Here is a 23,738-nt window from a genome sequence, read left to right as displayed (position 1 = left end):
AAACTGATTTGCTTTAGTGCATTTTTTGCCATCCACATGAGTTCTTGGAACCCTCAAGAATAATGAGACTCAACTTGTACTGTACAGAAATTGAGTAGCAGGTTTCTCATCTGTAGCCTCTTGCAGCACTGTTGCTTGTATAAGTGAGGGTGTGCCATCTCAAACCCATAGCTGAGTTTTCTTCTCTGTGTTGTAGCAGACACAAGAAGAAAACCCAGCTATTTCTCCTAGGGGCAGAAATAATCCCAGAAAACCCATCATTTCGATATCCGTCTCCTGAGACCATCAGATCAACCCAGCAACATCCTCCAACAAAGAAGGAGCTTTCTATTTCTATTGTTCTATGAGTACACAATAAGGACTCACTGGAAACAGTACCTCTACCAGTGGTTCTCAAACTTACCCTTGTTGTGACTCACCTGTTCTGCTGTGGAGGGTAATGCCACCCAACTTCTTTTCCAGCATGGGACCTCCACAGGCCTCAGAAGGCCTCTGGAAGCAACCAAAAGTCACTTTCACAAAACTGAAGGTAAACCAGAAGTGACTTTCTTGCTGCTTCTGGAGACCTGCAGAGGCCCAGTGTGGCCTCCAATCACATTGGGAGGGCTCCAATTTGAAACCAACCACACAAAAGGACTGGTGGGATGGTCCAACCCAGGACCCACCGGACATCAGGTCGCAACCCACAGTTTGAGAATCTCTGCTCTAAACAAAACTCCAGTTGGACTGATAAGATTACTTCAGAGAGTCAAGCAACTAATGGCTAGGTTTACTGTAAAGTGGTTTCTTTCCACCACGAACCCTAATCAATAGTGAAACTGGCACAGAACAATTAAAGGGAGATTTTTTTGTTTTTACTAACCTTGCCAACAGGAACATTTTTTACATCTTCCACAAACACAACTTCCCGAAGAGACCACTGTTCTTCATTCACTTTCTCCTCTTCTTTTGGAGCAGGTGTTGACCGCCGTCGTTCTTAGGCAAGAACAGAGAAGGGAAAAATGTAGTTACTCTTTATTTTGATGACACTTCCTGTCAAATGCATATTTTCCACTTAAAAATAAACAAATGGCTCTAATGCAAGTTTTCATGAAAAGGTGCCTGCCAAAAAAACAAATGACAAGCAGTACAAACTACAGAAATTGTGTTTTGATAATGTTGGTATTCAAGCTTAAAAATTCTGTGACAAAACAATGCAGTATAACAATTCCAAATTAACACAAAAATATCATCAACCAAGACAAACTGAAACAGAAGATGCATTCCTTTAAAAGCTTTGTCTTCCTGATTACCAGCCAAGTAATTTATCAAAATGTTCCAACAGTTAGGGATTTCAGTAATTAAATCAGTAATTAAAGTGTGGATACAGTACTATAATTGCAGGTATCCTGCGAGGCCACCGGCACCGTGCGACCTTGAAGCAGCTGACAAGCTGAGCCGAGTTATTCCATCTGCTCTGAGTGTGGGAGGATGGAGGCCAGGATGGAGGCCAGATCAGAACGAAACATCTGAATTGTTGTGGCTCTTGAAAGATAGAGCCTTCTTTCAATTGTAAAAATCCCTACGGGGATTTAAATTAGCCTGCCTATGTAAACCACCTTGAATAAAGTCTGAGGAGAAATCTGAGGACCTAGAAAGGCGGTATATAAATACCTGTATTATTGCATTATTATTATCCATTTAGTTTCCAACATAAAACAGCAAAAGCGCTTTTCCGCCCATACAACTTACTATATGGCATTGAGGCACTGCTTGCAATTGAAGAGGCATCACTGCAAGTAGAAGCTGGAGAAGGTGGTGGACCCATTTCAGTTTTCACTGGTTCCTGTTTGCTTTCAGGCCTAGAAACAGTAATTGGTAAATTCATTTTCATGTTTAAAAAAAAGTGCTCAGTCAGCACTTTGAACAAAGCTGTTAGCCTTCTGGGTCTGGGGGGGGTCTTCTAGTGACCACAAGGGACTTGATCTGAAAATGAACTTTTGTATATCATGAACACAACACTTCGTTTGAATATACTAAGTCAAAATAGAAAAATGCATATATGCCACTTCTATACGTTACACTGGTCACACAACAGACAACTTAATATTCACTTTTTTAAGAACATAAGAACAGCCCACTAGATCAGGCTATAGGCCCATCTAGTTCAGCTTCCTGTATCTCACAGCAGCCCACCAAATGCCCCAGGGAGCACACCAGATAACAAGAGACCTCATCCTGGTGCCCTCCCTTGCATCTGACATAGCCCATTTCTAAAATCAGGTTGCACATACACATCATGGCTTGTAACTCATAATAGATTTTCCCTCCAGAAACTTGTCCAATCCCTTTTAAAGGCATCTAGGCCAGATGCCGTCACCACATCCTGTGGCAAGGAGTTCCACAGACCAACCACACGCTGAGTAAAGAAATATTTTCTTTTGTCTGTTCTAACTCTCCTAAAACTCAATTTTAGTGGATGTCCCCTGGTTCTGGTGTTATGTGAGAGTGTAAAGAGCATCTCTCTCTCCACTTTATCCTTCCCGTGCATAATTTTGTATGTCTCAATCATGTCCCCCCTCAGGCGCCTCTGTTCTAGGCTGAAGAGGGCCAAACAAGGAAGGTGCCCCAGCCCAGCAATCATCTTAGTCACTCTCTTTTGCACCTTTTCCATTTCCACTATGTCTTTTTGGAAATGCGGCAACCAGAACTGGACACAACACTCCAGGTGTGGCCTTACCATTGATTTGTACAACAGCATTATAGTATTAGCCGTTTTGTTCTCAATACCTTTTCTAATGATTCCAAGCATAGAATTGGCCTTCTTCACTGCCGACACACACTGGGTCAACACTTTCATCGACCTGTCCACCACCACCCCAAGATCTCTCTCCTGATCTGTCACAGACTGCTCAGAACCCATTAGCCTATATGTAAAGTTTTGATTTTTTTTGCCCCATTGTGCATGACTTTACACTTACTTACATTTTGCTCATTAGTTTTCAGATAAAACAGCCCAATCCTATCCTTCCTGGCACCCGGAGGAACAGCAGCACCAAAATGGTGACTGCCGTATGTGGGCACTAGGAAGCTTTGCAGCCCAACACAGAGGATAAGATCCAGTGGAGCAGAGCTCCATTGGTCCCTTCCCTCTCCCAGGCTAATTCCTCCCCATGCCCTCTCTCACCCCAGAACACCTCCCCTTCTCCCGCTCCAAAAGCCCACACCACTGCCCGGAGCTCTTACCTTCTTCCTGGCAGTGTCCGTCTGGCATGGGGCCCAGCACCAACTGGTGCTAGTCCAGCACCAGCACTCCCTACTTGGAGGGTACAAGTTTACGGCACGTTTACAACACTCAGCACCAGTGCTAAGGCCCATTAGGACTAGGTCCTAAGTCTCCTGTTACAGTTGAAATTCAGTTTACCTTGAAAGGATTTAGGACCAGAGTGCAAAACTCCCTAATTTTCAACTAGCAATTGACTGCATTTTAAATGTTCTATGAAAGTCTTCAGTGCACTTACTTAGCTTCAGTAGTTTTACTAGCTTTCTCCATGTTCTTCAAACTTTCTGGTGACCGTAGCTGGAACCTACAGCTGTCATTCATATTCCAAACAGATTCCATCAGGACACCAACTTTAGGAATTCCAGCACTTATTGAAAAAGCAACTGCTCCAGCATGATAGAGAGGATTATTTCTCAAACAAACCTGTAATCAAAAAGGGAAGCAATCAATTATTTAAATCAAGTGATGCACCAAAACAGATGGCAAACACAAATTGAGCAGGTTGGAAATAATGGCTTGGATCTAGCAAACCGTGGAGAATCTTTGAGTTTTTCTGCCCCTCCAAAATTCTGAAGCCCCTAGTGCACTCCAAACAGTCAATTCTGATGGTTCGGGGGCCTCTCAAACTGCATAGGGTGTGGTGCAGCCAACAGAGGGAGATTACACTGGAAATTCTACTCCTTATGCTAGCAGAAGTGCTACAGTGTTCCACAAACACTACTCAAGAACCCAAATTAAATTTTAATTCTGTTGATAGCAGTGGTCTGCTGAATTTTGCAAGATTTGTTTGCAAAATAAAGCATAGTTTCCTAAGGCAGAGCACATAATTACCAAGTAACTACAACTACATAGATTTCTGCAGTCAACAATCCCAGAGTATCAAAATCTATAGATGAAACAGTGACAATCTATAGCAAAAAGGAAGAAGCCCAACAAGATTACAGTCAGGAGAGAGCATAATGCAAAATGCAAGTAGGTGGTTTAAGCTCTGCCAATACATACAATACAAGCCTCTTCCTCAGAATGTCTACAAAAACATTGACCACACAGCAAATTAGGACTGGGTCAGACAATTTTATACAGACTTCTCAAAAGATTTTAAGATGTCCCACAGAATGCCTTCGCTTACCTGAGTACCAACTGTGATATTTGGCATTGAAGAGATGCCAGCACTAGACTTGGGCTTTTTGTTTTTGGCTCTGGCCTTTTCTAGCATTTTCTTCCTTTGGCTAAAAGGAACTACACCCCTAGGTGAGAAAAATACAATTTCACATGCAAAAGATACTTAAGACTACTTTATGACTAATGAAACACAAATTTCAATTTGGCTTACAAATTTGAACACTTCCCACTCCCAACATTAACATCTAACCGCCAGTCCCCCCAAAATGAATTCCAAGCACATTCTTGCACTAAAATGCACTCCATTCCTCCATACATCTCTAAAAACAACCCACACATTTCACTCCCACTCCAAATCACAAATCATACCACAACTGCTCCTCCCAAACACACTCCCCATACACCCTCTCCTTTTCCCTCCTCCCTTCTCACAATCTAGCTCAGTGATTCTCAACTGGTATGCCGCAGCACACTAGTGTGCTGCGAAAGGTCCACAAGAGTGCCATAGGACTTTGGAGCACAGTGATTGAAAATTGCTGAAAAAACTCTTCCAGATTCTGCAGCTATGCTCTTAGGGCCTGTAGTAACAAATTATCTGTCTCTCTTCCTCTGCTGTGCCTCTAAGGAGCCACAGAACCTGGAAGAGCCCCCTGGAATCCGAAGTGACATCACAAGAGGCAAAGACCATAGAGAAGACCATGGAAGTCAGCGTGCCATGAGAAGAAACAGGAAACTCCTCTCCCTCCCCACCATGTCCAAAAACCATGCCTTTCAGTGGCCCAGCCTACCAAGGCACTATCAACTTCAGTTTGAGAAGCATCCTATTCCTTCCCCAAATCAGTACCTAAGGGATTGTGTGCGCACATCTTAAGGGGCCATGATGTGGTTGGTTTAATGTGCTTTTTATATATGCTTTCTAAATGGAGAGGAAAAAACCTGGGGAGTTGATGTGAGAATCAATCTTGAATGGATTAATTGTATACTCTTTTTTAAAAACAGAAATGTATTTGTATGGTGCACACTTTGTAAGTGGTTGGGATTAACTGATAATGAGGGAAGTGAAAATTATGGATTCACGGCTTCTATAACATTTAAAACATGTGTGCACACTTTGCAAATGTGATGGAAAGTTGGGGTGGAACTAAGTGGATTTGTGTGTGTGCACGCATTATGGCCCTCCACACAGTTTCCACACCCCCAAACTAGTCTAAATTTTGTTCTGGAAAAATTAGGACCATCTGACCTTCCTATGTAACTAGGTATGTAATAAATAGGTATATAATACCGATGTATTTGTAGCTGTTACAAATCCAACCAAACAGCAACACAGAAGCATACAATTTAAGCCAGTTACAGATTAGTTAACATCCTCCCTGCAAAGATTATCAATTGTGAGAGTCAAATCCCACTTAAAAAAACATTGTATTTATTGTTAATTTCATTATCTCTTACATTTTTTACACTGGTTTTCTATACCTTGGCTCCCCAAAAGAGCTTTACATTATATTACATGAAAATTCTAAAAATGGTACTATCAAATTTTCATATAAAAGGGCATTGTATAATTGCTAAACTTAAAAACAAACCACTAACCAATATTAGTATGCAATTCTTCTGTTATGTTTGCACAGTATAAAAGGTATCAGTAGGGAATGAAAGTAAACTTAAGCAGTTACAACTTTTCTACTGCATGCCTGCTTCTGTTTTCACAAGTGAAAATTCCACAAGAGCATGGTGCAGAGATGACTGTCCCTCCCATCACAAACTGGACTGATTCCAGGCCATTCATGAGACATTCAAGCACCTGTGATGACATGACCATCAACTATGAACACAGCTGTCTCTTCAGCAAAACAACTCTGTTAGTGATAACAGCCTTATATAACTATTTATTTATAGATTGTCTGTCATATGCCCTGATATTTCTAAGCGCCATAAAGGCTTATTACTTACTAACTTTTCTATCTGTAAAAGCAATCTCTAACGTGTCATAGGAACTCATTTTAAAATGCCAGGAATTCAGTTCTTTAATCACAAGAATATCCTCTCCCACTTAAGAATAAAGACATATTCCCGCAAAAGAATATAGCCTGTATGAATTTTAAGAGGAATTTCCTCAGGAATTACACCTGAGGAATTTTAAGAGGTGAAATCTATTTCCATTCAAATGAGAGAAGCCTGTTAACCTCAACTGACCACACCATAAATGTCAAATTGAGAGCCAGGATGGTGAAGCGATTCTGGTGGTGGACACAGACCTGGAAGATCCAGATTCAAATCTCCTGCTCAGTCATGAAGCTTCCTGGGTGGCCTTGGGTTAGGTCACTTATTACTGTCTCTCAGCCTAACCTACCTGACTGGGTTGTTGTGAGGACAGAAGGAGGGAAGAACTATGTACACCACACTGAGCTCCTTGGAGGACGAGCAGTATAAAAATCTAAAAAATAAAGTTCAAAAAACTCAAATACAGACTTACCACCAGTACAAGTTATTCTCCATCTGAGCACAAGTATAAAGGGCACAGCAATGAAGAGAAACTATCCGTTCTCCTTGAAGTTCCGAGTAGGTCTGTGCTGTATGTTCTAGTTTAGAAGCTACAGAACTCAAAGTTTCATCTACCCAGGTAGCTACCTGAGATGAGAAAAACAGGAGAACAAAAATGACAGAATCAGGTTGAGATCATTCAGGCTAATCTAGAACTATGCTCTGAAATTCTGCCTGAATCTTTTCTAGTACTGGTTGTACTTGATTCTTAGAAAAAAAAATTTAAAGCCAGAAGCAGCTCAGATGCTCATATAACTCCCTGGCCTGGAAGAAGTTTTGCATTCCAGAGGAAGAATAACCACATGCACTTTCCTTTGTGGGCAAGGATCTGCTCCTTCTAGTGAAATAAATAGGACAAATTTATTGTGGTGGTGAAGCAAGTTGTGCTACCACTGGAGTGCTAGACTGGGATGCATATTTTTAATTAGCAAATTGCTTCCTATCAGAAAAACCGGCATTTCATATCATGAATTCCTGTTCTTTGAAGCTCCTGAATCACCATCTGGTGTTGAAGCTCCTGAAGGCATTCCAGAAACACTGGGATGGTACATCCCACTGGAACAGTGAACAGAGTCCACTTCAGAACCTCCAGAGGAAGGGACCACTTACCCTCCCACTATGTGTTAGATGAGTTAAGGACACCCTCCACTAGAAAAGAAATGTAACCATCAACTAGCAAAAACTTTCAAGAAAACCAACAAAGGCCAGAGGGTTAACTTACTCAGAGGACAGGAAAAGAAAGGAACCTCCCAGGAACCCTAACTACCTCCCCAACATGAATGGCAAAAAGAGAATCCTAATGTTCCCTGAAAGAATGGGGGGGGGGAAGAATTCCCCTCTGGTAATCTCAGAGAACAGGAATTCAGGGTGGATAATCTTTTTTCTCCACAGCCTCCTTGCTGACTCTAGGCTTGGATTCTAGAGGCCGAGTCATCACCACTGTTCTCACTGGTCTTGTCAGGTTCTCCCCCTTTATCTGGTGGGGAGAACAGGATGCCTGATATAATAAGGGTGCTCTCAGGAACTCCCATGAACCAATCACTCTGCTTGCTGGGCACAACTGCTCTGATATGAAGATTAGCCCCTTAACTTTCTAAGCTGCTAAGAAAGAGGTTGGCAGTGGATTTTCAGAGGCAACATGAAGCCTGCATAGTTTACTGCCTCTCCCCACCTGCACAGCCCTGCCCAAACCTTGATCATGCTGAAGAGTAAACAAGCGGACCCTGCCTGCTGTTCCAGAGGGAAACACCATCCTGATGTTTCTGGAATGTCCTCATAATAATAATAATAATAGACTATTATTATTATTATTATTATTAACAGTATTTATATACCGCTTTTCAACTAAAAGTTCACAAAGCGGTTTACAGAGAAAAATCAAATAACTAAATGGCTCCCTGTCCCAAAAGGGCTCACAGTCTAAAAAGATGCAAATGAATACCAGCAGTAAAGAACAATTCAATGATCCAGCAACATAGTATCCTATTTAATGCCAGAAGTCAAATATCCCTATGGGCATACCTTAACCTCTAGTTTTGTAAGGAAAAGTTATAGCTGCAAGTTTAAATTACATCATACAAATGCTTCCTTGAAACCTACGTATAACCTTTTACGACTGCATGACAATAGAAAATTAAAGGCACTGAATTATTTCATGCTCATTGTCTCATACCTTATTGTTTTCTGTGGCAACAGTTGCTCTTATGCTGTTTGCAGAAAGGAGGACTATCTTCTCATTGGTTAAACCCAAGGACACCATACGTGGATGATGTATTGAAGGATTCTTCAGAAACAAAAGCAGCAAGTGACAGTGTTAACTCAGTAGTAGAATGGCCATCTTAAGTATTGACAAGGTGGTAAGCAAGATGAGGTATTCTTCTCCCCCCCCCCCCAAATCACAGGTAGGGGGCAGGCTTTTCCCCAAGAAGCGAATAACTACATGTGTCAAAATAAGTTACTACCTGGATTGGAAAAGCCCAGCAGCACAGCAAAGATCTCCAGACTTTGCCATGGCTGCTCCTCTTCAAAAGTGGTGGTTCTCAGGCAGCACTGCTGCTGAGAAGAGGGAGGCAAGAAGGTACAGGCTGAGGCATCGCTCTCCTGCTGTCCCTCTCCCCAGTCACTACCCTCAGCTAAGCTTGCTAAGTTGCTAAGAAAGGGAGGTTGGCAGAAGCCTGCAGAGCTCTCCCCCTCTGCACAGCCTGCCCAAACCTTGATCATGCTGAAGAGTAACCAAATCACCTTTTTATAAGTGAGACATTTCCACTTTACTGAAATACGCACACATACCTGGGCGTTTCTGTAAGGTTCAGATTCACTCCACTTCCACTGATAGAGCTCCCCTTTACTGCTCACTGCCACAAGTTCAGAATACAGAGCACCAACAGAAATAAATTTCATTCCATCCTATAAAAGCAAAAAAGGTGAAGTTGAACACTGCTATGCTTAGACCCCAATCCTTTGAAGTATTATGCATTCATTATAAGGAAAAACAACAGCTAGCAGCCCCTAAACATCCCAACTGTTCTAGCAACTGGAAAAATAACTCCATGGGAAAGCACAAGTCTTTCAAGCAGAAGGGCCCGGGTTCAATTCCTGACATCTCAAGGTGGGGCTTGGAAAAATTCTAAAAAGTTCAGGAACCACTGCAGAGACAGCCTGTCCTATCTGAAACACTGAAACTCATCACACTGAGCTAGATGTATCAGTGGTCTAGAGAAGGCAGCCTCCTATGCGCGCTACTAAATTAAGTTTTCATCTATTTTAATTCAGACAGTTGACCCTGCAGTTTAATAATATTTAAGGCACAATCCCAACCCCCCATTCGGCCAGCGCAAGTCCCTTGCACTGCCGAAGAGTGTTGCGAAAGTGCCATAAAGCACTTTTTCACCACTCTGAGGGAGGCCGGTGCACATGTGCTGGCCTCTCCGCACTGACATGGGCCCAAGGAAGAAGTGAGTTCACGCCAGCTAAGCTCGGCCAGTGCAAAGGTCTTAGGGGGAAGTGGGGAGGGAGACATTTTGGGGCAGGGGAGTACAGGCGATGGGCTTTCCCAGGTGCAGACAGGCAGAGAGCGGAGCCAGGAACCAGCAGTTATGCCAGATCCTAGCCCCATTCCTGGGTGGCTCAGAGAAGTCCCGGGCTGCTCAGATTTGCACCACCTCTTAGGTGGCACAGATCCAAGTAAACCTATGGGGGCTACTGCAGCTCTCCCCAGGATAAGGGGGAAGTTTCCTCTTGCCTCAGGCCAAGCCTCAGACAGCCCCAAACTTGCGCTGGGTAAGCGCAGACCCGCCAGCCTGCCTGTTCCAGCACAAGTTAGGATTGCACCGCCCATTTATCATATCACCCTTAACTCTTAAATGTGTTAGCACTCTGAATGAAAGTTCTTTCTTATTAAGTAACGTACACAAACCAGTGAAAAATGAAAAAACTGGCAGGTAATACACAATTTGATCTGACAGTTGTTCAATCTAAGCATATTGTCTGGATGCAAGGATTTCCCCATACCAGTCCTGTCCATATTTGTAATTTCTTAATGCCATAAAGAACGCTAATTAAATCAATCCCAATTATACTAAACTGACATTTCATGAACACTCAAGTTCAGCCAGTAAGGCTGAATTTAACCCTGCAAACTGGACTATGGGGCACCTTTTAAAGTTGTGTCCTCTTATATTTAGCACAGGAAGAGCAACTGCCCCTTTTCACCCCAGTATAGCACTTTTCCTAGTGATTATTGCAGGTGCCTTTTTTTTAAGATTGTGAGCTTATTGGAGTCAGGGAACCACTGATTGATTGATTTTATTATGTAAAACACGTTGTGAACTACTCTGGTTGAAAAGTGGTAATAAGTATTCTTAATCCGGCTCGTCCTCTTAGGTCATCAGAGAAGGCCTTTTTACAAGTGCCGCTGTCTAGGGAGGTACGTGGGGCAGCTGCAAGAAATAGGGCCTTCTCAGTAGTGGCACCAACGCTATGGAACTCCCTTCCCCTTGACTTAAGAATGGCTCCCTCTCTTGAGACCTTTCGGCGAGGCCTGAAGATAAACAAGCCTTCTGAGTTCTCGGCCTTTTAACATCTTTTTAACATCTTTTAATATTTTTTACAGGCCTGATTCTTTTATGACTTGCTGCTGCTCTATGCTCTTTTTACCTATTTTTTACTCTGACTGCTTTTTTTTATGATGTGTTAATATGTTTTTATTTGTTTTTAAATTATGTTTTTAATATGTTGTAAGCCGTCTTGAGTCCCTTCGGGGAGAAAGGCGGGGTAAAAATAAAGTTGTAGTTGTTATTATTATTATTATTATTATTATTATTAAGGTACCAAACTTCTTCGAACAAGAAATTAAGTTTTTTCCATGTCATAATGGCATTTTTTAAATCCATATAAAGTATGAAATATGAATTCTATGATGCTAAAATATATCTATATACACTTTTACATATCTATATTCCCCTTGAAAAATATATCCAGAATGCAACAGAAGTTTAGATTCGCTATTCTTCTAGGTAATGTATTGTACATTATACTTGTGAAAAGGTAGAAAAGAAAATTTCCTCTGTCTATATATATCTTACATTTAGTAGGAAATGTAGCCTCTTTTTGATCAATTACAGACAAACGAAACATACAAAAAGACAACAAAATACAAAAGCAAAACTCTCACTAGTATGACCACAAAAACAGTCTTGCTGTACAGGTAGTAGTGCCTAGGTTCTAAGTGATGGCTAACTGTTCTTCTGGAGCAGGGGTGTCCTAAATTTTTGGCAGGAGGGCCACATCAGCTCTCTGACACTATGTTGGGGGCCGGGGGAAAAAAGAATTAATTTACATTTCAAATTTGAAGAAATTTACGTATGTTTACATAAGTGAATATATTAAAGATGAAATATGAATGAATAAAGGTCTTGCAATAGCTCAAGGTCTATACAAGGCCTTGCACAAAGCAAGGCTGGCCTTTTCTTTGCTGCCGCTACTGTATCACAGACATGAAAAAGCAAGCAGTGGAGGGAGCCCTTATCCCACAGCTCACGCGAGAGGTCAAACAGTCGCCCCCACTCTGAGAGCAGTTGCGTCGGGCCAGTGTGGGCTCCAACAAATCTCCGGAGGGCCAAAGGCTCATTGGAGACTCGGGGTTCCCTGAGGGCCGCATTGAGAGGCCTCTGGGGGCCACAAGTGGCCCCAGGCCGGGGTTTGGGCACCCCTGTTCTGGAGTAATCTTAATCTTCTATTTTTTGTTTAAAGCTACCTTTAGACACTATCTACCTTTGAAGTTTCAGATGAAATTATTCTATTATTCCTTCCCAGAACTGTCCAGTTGTAGAAGCCACCATTTCCTACCCTGAGCTGGATTTAGATCAAGAGCTACATTGTTGAAGAAAAGTGCAGCTATATTGAGATAGCTCAGAAGGTATTGTAGTTCACGATGCACCTGCACCTGCAATCTAAAGGAACAGGGCTTTAAGCCAGTAATGAAAAGACTGAAAGTCAACATACAGCCAAGGCTAACAAGATTACATCTGAATTGGGTACCAACTTCAAAAAACTTGCACATCTAACCCCATAGCTTTCTGACAGCAATTATATTGCTGTGGCTAAATTCTGTGCTCTTTCAACAGAGCATCAGGCATTTGGATCAAACACTACCCGATCATCCTGGATTAGTGAGGTATTCTGTAAATCCAATTCCACTTCAGATACCTATTTTATTATATCTTCCCCATCGTAGAGGCAGCAAGTACTCCAAAATGTCTGAAGCACAGAAGGATATGGTCATTTTTCTCATTTCGAAAACTTATCTTGCCTCACTCTAGTCAGGAGGATTATAAATTATGTCACGATGAGCCTCAAGCATCATGTAATCTTTCATTCTCAAAGAAGAAAAGCCAGAAAGCCTGAATGATACACGCCCATTCTGAACCCAGAAGATGACAAATCCAAGAGAGATGAGGTCAGCTGAATAAGAAGGCCGATTTCAGGCATTCAAGGACAAAGATAGCAAAAGGTGTGTTGGCCCGATGCATCATCAGGTAACAGAGCAGGTGATGGAGGAGCAAATCCATACCAACACTTGTACTGCACAGATTAAGAGAACACAGACTGTTACTCAGTCTCCTGGAAAACTGAGACATACCTACAGCAACTAGGTTGAAGAGCGGAAAGGGCCTATTCAAAGACTAGCAGCAAAAGAGCTAGTTCTTTCAGTCAGAAATATATAGAGTCTACATGCAGTCAACCAGTTTCACTACATTTGTTCTCTAGAAAATTAAGGGGGAAATAAGAAGAAAATTTAAAGTATTTGTATCACAGCAAATTGAATCCGTTATGGGTTGACTCCAATTAATAGCCAGACTCTTCAGTCTAATCAGGGAAACAGCAGTAACTACCTGAAGATCAAAGCTTTCAACACCAGGGCTAAGGAAAGAAGGTGAAGAAACCGGGGAGAAGGAAAGAGCAAACAAATTGAATGCATCATTTCCGATTACTAGAGGTGCTTGTTTCCACTGAGTAAGAAAGGTTTACATCCTATGTCTTACTAACACAGTGGGCTTACTTCTAAGGTAGACAAAAACATTTTCAAACTACATATTACAAAGGAACATATTTCGTTCCAAGCATCCAAAGATGAAAAAGAAACATGTGTAAGAGAGGATGAATACTGTCCAAGCTCCCAAAGAAGAGAGAATACCAGATGGCTAAAAGCCAGGTTTCCTAATCAAGCTGGAAGGACACGAAACAAATAAACCTAAGGCAGAAGGCTCATACGCTTAATCATCTCTCTTCATTAAAATCCACTGAACTTCCAAGTAAATAAGCTGATAACTGAGCTACAGCAACATGTCAGAAGTAACAAATTGTAATTATCAACTCTAGATGCGAGAACTCTATAATGCAGGAAATATATGCAGGAGTATAAGCTTTGGAGGGGGGAAGGTTAGCACACATTACAGATAATACATATTACATCTCAGAATTAAAAAAAGATTTTAAAACGTTTAAAATACCTTATCTGGCCACCACTGCAAGTCTTCTCCTAACGAGACTGGGCTTTGAACAGGTGTATTCTTCTTGTCCAGATTTGGCTCACCTTCTTTGCTTGTAGAGCCCCGTTCATTATCAAATGAGGCTCCATCAAGCCACCTTCGCTCACGCAAACGTAAAACGGACTCACGTTCACGCAACAGCTCAGAGTCTCTCTCTAAGGGAAGAAGGAGAACTGGTATGCAATTGGGTCACACCAGTGGGATAAAAGTAAGCCACTCTCTAGTAAAGACCCTTCAGGATGCAACTAACAGCAGTTAAATCTACTTATAAAAGTGAAAATATAAAAATGACATGCAACATTCAAAATATTAACCCTTTCAAGCATATGTACTTCAATATTATGAAAATAATTTGAAATGCAAGAATGAGACTAGAAATAAAGTTCAAAGTCTGGGAGCTTCACGCTACCCCAAAATGAATTAGAAATAAAAATTACTTCACTGTTTACTTAGCATGAGATAAAAGGTGGTTTTAAAAATTTTATAGTACCATATGCAAAGAGTATATCGTGGGTGATTTATCAAAGAACAGCAACCAAAAAACAAAAATCACCTAACAAAGTAACGTCTGTTAGAGACATTTAAGCCAGCCAAAAAGGAGTGTTTATTAGAGAGTCTCAAGATTTCCCCAACCACCACCACCACTTGAAAAGGTTAACACACAATCATAAAAAAGACTCTTGCGAAATTTGCTAATCCAACCCCTTAGTTAAAACAACAAATGAGACTGGAATTGATTTTTTAAAGTTTATATTAAAGTCAGTTAAATGAAAAATTTGAAGTCAGACAAGTTCTTTAAAAATAGACTTTTGAAGGAAAATGTTCCTTACCAAAATGCTTTCCCTCCAATTGGCCTACAAATTGTCTAAAGCCAGTACTCTCCAGTTCTCTCATACAATTAAAATTTTTAAGTCAGGTAATCAAGCTAAATATCCAAGAGTCAAATATACATGGAAAATAAGGATTTTCTCATCTTAACATAGAAATAACCTTAGAAAGGAAAAAGGGAGGGATTTAAGAAAGTCAGAGGTTGAATATTGGTACATGCACATAATGCATTTAAACTGTATGCTTCCTCATTTGTGTTAACAAATATTCTTAACAATCTTTTATTTTGCTTGCTTGCTCTCTTCTTGTCTTCTGCTATCAGTTTTCCTTCAAAATCCACTCTAAAAGCTAGTTTCCACCTTGTTTTCCTTCCTAGGTTTTTCTCAGTCCCATTCCTTTACTCAAGACAATCTCAATTCCAGATTCTTTATTTATTCCATGACTTGGTTCTTTACAGTTTTTCTTTTCCTTCTGTATCACATCTATTCAAACTAGTCCAGTTCAAACTTAATGCTGAAAGCAGGCTTTAGGAATGAGGAGCAGGCCACAGTACTATGTACATCTTCCTCTCACATGTACAAATTCATCCCCTCCTGACCCCCCACCACCTGTTTTAGTGCTGAATCATGACCATCCCCAACCAGGATTAAACTAAACCAGGCAGGTGTTACTCATTTTGAGAACCCTGATAGATTTCTGCAAGACTGGTGACAATCTTGCAGAAACTGGGTATACAGAGAGGCTGGAAGAATGTACGCTGGAGCAGGATGGGGCACGAGAATGTGTGCAGCCTGCTCCCAATCACTAAACCCTAGTTTCAACATTATATGCCTGAACCATGCCAATGCATCCTGACAGTGCCTTTTTGTTTCATCCTACAGGGCATCTACAGAAGCTTCATAAGTAATGAAGCTAGATTTGATAAACATGATAAAAGTGGATAAAAATTCAACTTCTGTTTAAACTGTATCACAGTCATTATACTAGCCCTTGATTAACTTGTGTAGCACACTTCAGACACTGAACATCTAACAGAAAGATTAAATGGGGGCAGAGCTATACTCAACGGAGATTCACATCAGAGGTTGGATTAACAATTAGTAAAATGTTTGGGATACCTACCAAAAGTAACAACTTTTTAAAAAGAAACTATGAAATAAAAAACTATGAAGGAATTACCATACACGCCCAATCTTGTATTACATTTCATACACTTTGCAAAACATATTTGGACCTTGATGCTATGTACATTATTCTGTGGCTATAATGGGTTATTTCTAAGCCTAAATACAAATCAGAATGACTTGGTTTAAATGGAGAGCTGCAAGCTTTTGCAGAATGAAGTTCACTTGCAACCTTCTTCATCTATATTTGAAGTCATTAAATCTTAAGAAAAAAATGTTTACTCTTAGAGCGGTGCATAATGAGCAGTGGAAATGCATTCAATACTACCTACCAGAACAAATGTAGGACTTCTAACTACACTATAAAACTATGCCTCTAGACCCAGGAAGGCAGAAAATGCCTTGTGCACCACTAAATGCACACCAGCTCTGATGTAGATACTGAGCAATCTAAAGATTTACTGAGTAAATCTAAAGTAAAACTTTCAGAGTATTGCAAGACAGAAAAACAGAGATTTTAGATGAGAACACCATAAGCAAGTATAGTTTTTTTAATGGCTTTGTTCAGAATATAATTTTTAAATGCCTCATGCATATTTTACCTGATGGGTATTTCAAATATGCAGCTTGCAATTATTTCACAAGTTTACTGGGACAAGAGTAAAAATTTGTACAGCTTAATACAAAAGGATTTAAAGTATCTATATTTAAAATAGAAAAAATGTATATACAAATCTAAGACAAAATCACCAGCATGTGCTATAACTAGCGTACTGCACAGCAATACTACTTATTTACAAATAAAAAATGTGCAAAATTACCTCGGGACGAGCTTAGCCTGGAAAGTGATGAGCGCCGAAAGGATGGATAACCAAAGTAACTAATATCTTCTGAAAACATAGCATCAGCATCAATAATGACACTTGGGTGAGCAGAATGTATGTCAGCATCCAGAAGAGACATAAGATCCTCTATAAGAGGAGACAAGGATCTCAGGTGAATTATCAGCTACTTGAAATATCAACTAGAAAGACCATCACCAAACAAGACAAATCCACCAACAAAAACTGATGTTCTGTTCTTCAGATTCTCTAGGGTATGAATGTGTGCCTATAGCTCACATTAGCAATCAAGCACAATGTCCCAATGTAAGAAACCAAGGTTATCTAAATCAACTGCTGGGCTGCTTGCTTCTACAAGCCATTGAGTCTAATCTAATCCTAAAAACTCAGACATTAGACAAAACTGGAAGAAATTACACAATATTTTAAAAGTGATACTCAGTACATTTAAGTGCCAAAGACAGCAGATAAAAATTTAAAAAATAAAAAGCTTCCTCCAAAGAGCATGCAACCTCTCATTTTGCCTGTTACAAGACAATAGTTTTCTGAGCTGAAAAATTGTCTTTAAAAAAGATAATCTGATAACTGTGCAAAAATTTGAACATGGTCCCTAAAGAAAATATTTTATGAAACTATGTTTTCCATATCAAAATAATTGTAAGGTTATCTAGCACAACAGCACTCACATTTTGAATGCTCTGTCTTGTAATGAAATCTTGATCCTACTTTTAATAGCTGGCACAATTACACAAGCCCTACGTGTAGCATCCTATTAAGTTCTATTAAATTTGTTTCCCAGTGCAGAACAGAAAATGCTGTCCACATTGACAGCAAGTCAATGTGGCAGCAGCAACAAGTTTTTATTGTTTCTCCAAATTTATAAAAATCACATCCCACCTCTAGATCTACCTGACCTTCCATACATACTCCTACTATTGTTATCCAGTTCCAATACACTCTACCACTTCTTCCTGTCTGGCTCCTAAACCCACTAGTACAACAGTAGTTCTTAAATTGTGGGTTGTGGAGCTGGCACTATACAGAAGCTGCAAGGCATTCTGGGTCATGTTGTGCCCCAGAATGCCTTGCAGCTCCTGTGCAGTGATGGTGCGCAACCCACTTCGCTGACCACACCACAGAATGCCACATGGCACTGCATTCTAGGGTGCACCACAGCCACCTAGGTGGATTGAGGCAGTAAGCTTGAGAACCATGGCACTAGTACATTTCCCTTTCTGAGTCTTACACATCCTGTCTCCCCATTTTATTTCCAGTTTGAGATAACTGAATCCTCAACAGTCAAGGACAATCAACTAAACCTCACCTCTTCATGTAAGTACAGTGAGACTACAGCTCTCAATTTGAGAAACTCTGGCCTTGATTTTCTATAGGCCTGTTAACAACAAAAGCAGGCAAAACTGTTTGCAACCTCTCTCACACAACCTAAGCACTGCACCATCAGTGGATACTGTATACCTCTGGAGGGGCCAACGTTCTAGTCTGAGAAAGCACTGGTTTATGCAATCCTTTCAGCGTCCATCCTAAGAATTACATTGCAATGGGTCAGAGTCTCAACATGAAATAGTCTCAGCTTCTCTGCACATGGTATCCTCTAGGGCAAAAAAGAGTAAAACCTCTCAATTACAATCAACAGTGCTAAATTCTAAATGTCGAAAGAATTGCTTAGATCACTAATTCTCTGTACCTTGGAAAAACATTCACATCATATGTTAATTACTTGAAAGAACTGCCAGAAATCCACACTCTGAGGGATACGAGGTTCCATCCTACCACTCAGTAGCAGAGCCAAGGGGGGCGGAGCAGTAAGTTCTGCATAGCTCCAAAAGGCAGCATGTAATCTACCCCACCCCCTCACTCTCAGAGCCTGTCCGGGAGCGAAAGCAATGTGGAGAAGAAACGCCTCCATGTTGTTTTCGCTCCTTGAAAAGACCCCAAGAGCAAGGGGACAGTTTACATGTCAAGTTTCAGAGCCATGTGGTACTTGCAACTCCACCCCCAAGCTCTGCTACCACTATGCTTTGCTCACACTTGTTTCAACTCCTCCCTGAAAAACTGACTACTCCAACTTTTGCCTCTGTCCCACTCACAACCCCAGTCCCCAATGCATTCCTTTCCTAAAGACTGTTCCTAAGTTGGGGGAAGTGAAGGACTGGGAAAAAGCAGAACTTCCTTTTCACTCCTCCTTCAAAGGGAGGAAGCAATTGGGAGGCCATACATCTTTAATATAATCCCTCCCCCAAAACACAATTTATTATTAATAATAACGTAATCTACTTAGCATGTGCTGAGTGTGACAATTTAGCACAAAGATATAGATCTTATCTATGAATAATTCAGAAGCACTTTATCCACCACGTCTATAGATTCCAAAAATATTCTAAAGCTACTGACTTTTTACATAGATTTCAATGCAGGACAGCCTTATGCCTACAATGAAGAAAACACAACGCGGTTACAGAATCAGCTTAACCCATTTCTGCCCGGCCCACAGGTGAACACATTTGATCCCTGTTGTGTATGTGCAACACTGGGCAGAAATGGCTTAAACTTCCAGCTTCTCACTATCAGATACTCAAGTGGGATGATAAAGTCACAATTCCACCTACCCAACTTCTTTAGGATACGCAAAGACAGTCAAACTAAAATGACTTAAATCAACAGCGGCAGCTATATAAAGGAGTACCCAGGTGACGAGCAATGCAAATCACAAAAGTGTGACAATAGAGTCTATTTAGACCAGAAAATGTGAATACATGAAGTCCCTGACATCTTACGGACATCTGTGTTGGTAATTTTATACAGGAATAGCCTGTCCGTTTGGCACATGCATGATAACTCCAGAAATACATACATTCCAAACAAATCTCTGGAACAAAACCAGTACACATCTTAGGAACTTATTGGGAACAAATTAAAGTTAACTCTTTTAATTAATTTCCCTAAACTGAGGAACACTTCACTTTTGTCTTATACAGATATTCCTGATCACTCTATATAGCAGCGGTTTTCAACCACTGTGACATGGTACACTGGTGTGCTGCGAGGCTGCCTCAGGTGTGCCACGGGATCAGAGGAGGCAGGCAGCAGCTGCGTGCCCGCATGCAGGAGAAGCGGCTGCTTTGAGCCTCTTGCAGCAGGCAGCACAAGCAAGGGAGCAGCCAGGGAAGGGACTGGTCACACGCAGCAGCTGAAGAGTCCACTTGGAGCTTGCTCCTGCTACTGAGCATGACTCAGGCTGCAACCGGATCCTCACTTTCCTGGAAGTAAGCCCCGTTGGCTACTATGGGGCTTACTTCTGAGTAGACATGCATAGTGTTGGGCATGAAGGAGGTTGTTGCCTGTCTGCATGCTGACTGGCCAACAAGAGAAGCCTGGAGAAGCCAGGAGGTGGGAGCTGCGGAGTGAGTGAGACGAGGGAGCCAGAAGCAGGCAAGCAGGTACATAGCGAACAAGTCTGCTGAGGCCCCCAACCTAAGGTTTCAGGGTCCCTGAAAGTCCCTTTTCCTTGACAGTTTGCCTGCAACTCCACAAAGCGACCCTCCCTGCACTTTGGGGCTTTTAGAGGAAGGGCGCTGGGCCACAAACCTATCTACACTTTCCTGGGAGTAACTGACTATTATGGGGCTTACTTCTGAGCAGGCATGCATAGGATTGGGCTCTGGGGGTGCTACACATTAACACTTTCCTGGGAGTAAGCCCCATTGACTATAATGGGGCTTACTTCTGAGTAGGCATGCATAGGATTAGGCTTTTGGTTGCACTCTTTTTGCTCAAATACACAAGCAGGCAATTGGCACCTCTCTCCTCCCCCACCTCACCCCCTTCCCCAGGAATATTCCCCCCCAAAAAAAATCTCACAAGCACAGTTAGCAACTCTTACTGTCCCTCCCCTCACTTGTCAGCACCTTCCAAAGGTACAGAATCACTGCCTCACATTCTCTCTCTCTCTCCCCCACCCCCAGTTTAATCCTGCACTTGTTTCAATCGTATCTCCTCACTGCCCCTCACCCACATTCTCCACTATGTGATCAACCTGCCCTGTTTTTGCCAACACTTTCTGGCACTTTTGATAAGAATTTGAACATAGAATTTTTCCTCCTTTTCAGAAACCACATATACTTCGCTCTCCATGCTTCTTATCAATTTTTTTGTCATGTAATGATTTAATTGTATTAATTTTATTAATTCAAGATTAACTGTAATGTAGTAATTTAATGTAAGTAAAAAATTGGTAGTGTGCCTTGACAATTTTAGTGCCTTGTCAGTGTGCAGCGAGCTGAAAAAGGTTGAAAATGACTGCTATATAGAAACCATCAAAAAATTACGTTACGCACCTTAAAATGAAATATTGTACTATCTCATAGAACCGCTTCCTTTGGATTCGCTCGAAGAAAAGCTAAATAAAAATACCTTAGGTCACATTCAAGGGGGATCTCTACTTGACCCTGCCTTCTGCATTATTCAAAGTCTCAACAAGATGCTTTATTCATATGAAATTGCTTTAATGCCACTTCTGCATTTGCACTACTGAGTAAAGAGATGTGACTTTAAAGGCTACACTGGAAAAACAGTAGCTTTTTACTACATCCTATGGGAAATTAAGTATGTTGGGAAAGAACACTGTTTTACACTTTGTACAACAGCAGCAGCATCTTACAACCATTCACACACTATAACAATGGCATGTTGTACAGATTGCATCTGTACAAAACATCTTACAACCATTCACAGATTATATCAGCATTACCACACTGGCACTTATGATCTCAAATGTCTGCAAATTCAACAGCCAATGCTGTTATCCCAAAGGAGTTACTGGGCTGAATAAAAACTTCTAGGAAGCACAACTTAGATTCCAACAGCCTCACCAAAACAAATCCTTAAAATACCATGACTCAAGCACCACATATTTTTGGATAACAATGAAAACAAAGGTTCTGCACAATGTCACATAAGACCAGTGACCTAAGTAACCAGAATGCCTTGGACTCTAGAAAAAGCCTGCATTTGTTAACATAAAACCAATGAAAAACCTCAACATCCACCAGTATGCTTTTACTCTCCAATGTGATCTCTTTCATATAGCCCTCAGGCCAGTTCACATGAATACTGTCCCACCATGAGGTAAATTTGGTAATCACCTTGTGGGAAAAGGTATCTGGTTCACTGTGCACCTAGAAGACTGTCACCATTTATCTGAAGAAGAAAAAAATTAGACTTCCTAGACACATGCTGCACCCATTGACAAGAAGGGATTCCACATGGCTCCCAGCAAAATACCTGCCAAGTCTGCTCATGACAAGAGTACCATTCTGTAAAATACCTTCTTTTGCTTCGTTTTATCTTAGTATCTCTTTCCTAATCCACCTTTATGGAACCAAGAGAGATTTCAGAGCAAGACTTAGTGATTGTTTGTAAGGACACTTACTCAAGAGTAAGTTTTTTCATACTTTATTTAAAATGAAAAAATAAAAAGTTTTTATTTAACATCTTGAAATATTCATGCTTTGAACTATACATTTCAAAGAGAAATAGTAGTAAGACCATTTCTACCTGCTATCATCTGCTGCTGAGGTTGCTCAGCTCTTCCCAAAACCAAACAAGCACATCAACTTTCAACTGCCTACTTAAATGTAGCTCTCCACAGATAAGGGAACACTAAGGTGTTTTCTTTTCCTTTGGGGGGGAATTCAGATCTTATCTGAGGAACAAACGGAAGGGATATGAAAATGTAACTCTTGCAAGAGTCACGTCCCTTCGGTCATCTCCTTTCAGTCTACCCCTCAAATAAGATCACAGCAAGCAATACAGAACCTGAGGGCATGAACCAAGTGAGAGCACTTGAGCTGAAAAGAAAACTTTTAGCCTGGAACCAAAGTAGCCTCCATACTCCCCCATACTTCATACGGGAAGTATCCCACCATGTGAATCTCCCTAGACCTTTCCTGAGGTCTGAGGTCCTTTTCTCTGATAATCTGTTGACAGACATGTGGAAGATAGGCTCTCTCACACTGTGGTGCCCAGAACGTGAAACAGTTTCCCAAGAGAAATAGTCTTGGCCCCTTCACTGACCTCCTTTGAGCACAATGTTATTCCAGCAGATACTTAAAGTTATAGCTCATATATCTGATATATAATGATCAGATAACATAAATCAATGATTTAAAAGTACAAGTTGACTAAAATACATTCGAAGTACAGGTGAGTGTCGCTTAGCGATGCTCTGGCCAGTGGTAACCCACATATGTGACGGTCACTGCTGTTCCCTGTTCACCCCCCCCATAGCCTCCGAAGCTGAGGGGAGCCACTCTTCCCTTGTCTCTGGAGGTTTTTCAGAGCCTCTCTGAGGCTCAGAGTGGCTGTTTTGGCCAAAAACACGTGACTTTTGGTTTCCTGGGAAACTGAAAGTCACATTTTTTTCTGCCTGAAATGGACATTCAGTGCCTTGGAGAAGCTTGAGGTTGGAGACTCTGAAAAGTCTCAGGCAGTGAGGGTAGCACAGCTCCACTAGCCTTTTGGAGTCTTCACATAGGCCTTGCTTGGCAATCGGGGTGCTGGTTTGCATCCCTGTCGCTAAGCAACACACAACTGTACTTTGAATGTATTTTAGTCAACTTGTACTTTTAAATCATTGATTTATGTTATCTGATCATTATGCAACTGTATTAATATTTTGAATTTAGAAATCCACCCCAAGTATATTTTAATACAGAAGGGCAGGACATAAATTACAAAATGGGTAGATGTGGGGGCAAATCTGCAGGGTTATTTTATTAATACTGTAAGGTTATCTGTGGAAGACATGAAGTTAAGCTATTTAGATAGACTTTGAGACACTGTAGCTCTTTGTACAGCACTATGCATACGTAATACATCAAGGGGAAGGGCATGTTTACAGAACAAAAAACACAAGAAGCTGAACATATTAAGATATGTATATCCTACC

At 41.1% G+C, this 23,738-nt stretch overlaps 1 protein-coding gene across 6 annotated transcripts in view; it reads right to left on the bottom strand.

The window, feature by feature from the left end:
- The window catches only part of UBR5 (ubiquitin protein ligase E3 component n-recognin 5), a 106,671-nt gene that overhangs the window by 59,901 nt on the left and 23,032 nt on the right, over positions 1–23,738 (bottom strand). For 5 of the 6 annotated variants that reach the window (XM_066626283.1, XM_066626286.1, XM_066626285.1 and 2 more), the window contains 9 exons: positions 16,751–16,900; positions 13,939–14,150; positions 9,218–9,334; positions 8,601–8,711; positions 6,861–7,015; positions 4,392–4,509; positions 3,501–3,685; positions 1,732–1,841; positions 863–975 (listed from right to left, as the gene is read on the bottom strand). In XM_066626283.1, coding sequence (XP_066482380.1) covers positions 863–975; positions 1,732–1,841; positions 3,501–3,685; positions 4,392–4,509; positions 6,861–7,015; positions 8,601–8,711; positions 9,218–9,334; positions 13,939–14,150; positions 16,751–16,900 — 1,271 coding nt within the window. The remainder of the gene's footprint in view (positions 1–862; positions 976–1,731; positions 1,842–3,500; positions 3,686–4,391; positions 4,510–6,860; positions 7,016–8,600; positions 8,712–9,217; positions 9,335–13,938; positions 14,151–16,750; positions 16,901–23,738) is intronic. The other variant, XM_066626287.1, reaches the window with a different exon arrangement.

The sequence above is a fragment of the Tiliqua scincoides genome, chromosome 4 (genome assembly GCF_035046505.1).
Source record: "Tiliqua scincoides isolate rTilSci1 chromosome 4, rTilSci1.hap2, whole genome shotgun sequence".
Taxonomy (NCBI): Eukaryota; Metazoa; Chordata; class Lepidosauria; order Squamata; family Scincidae; genus Tiliqua; species Tiliqua scincoides.
This window is presented reverse-complemented; position numbering and strand designations above follow the sequence as displayed.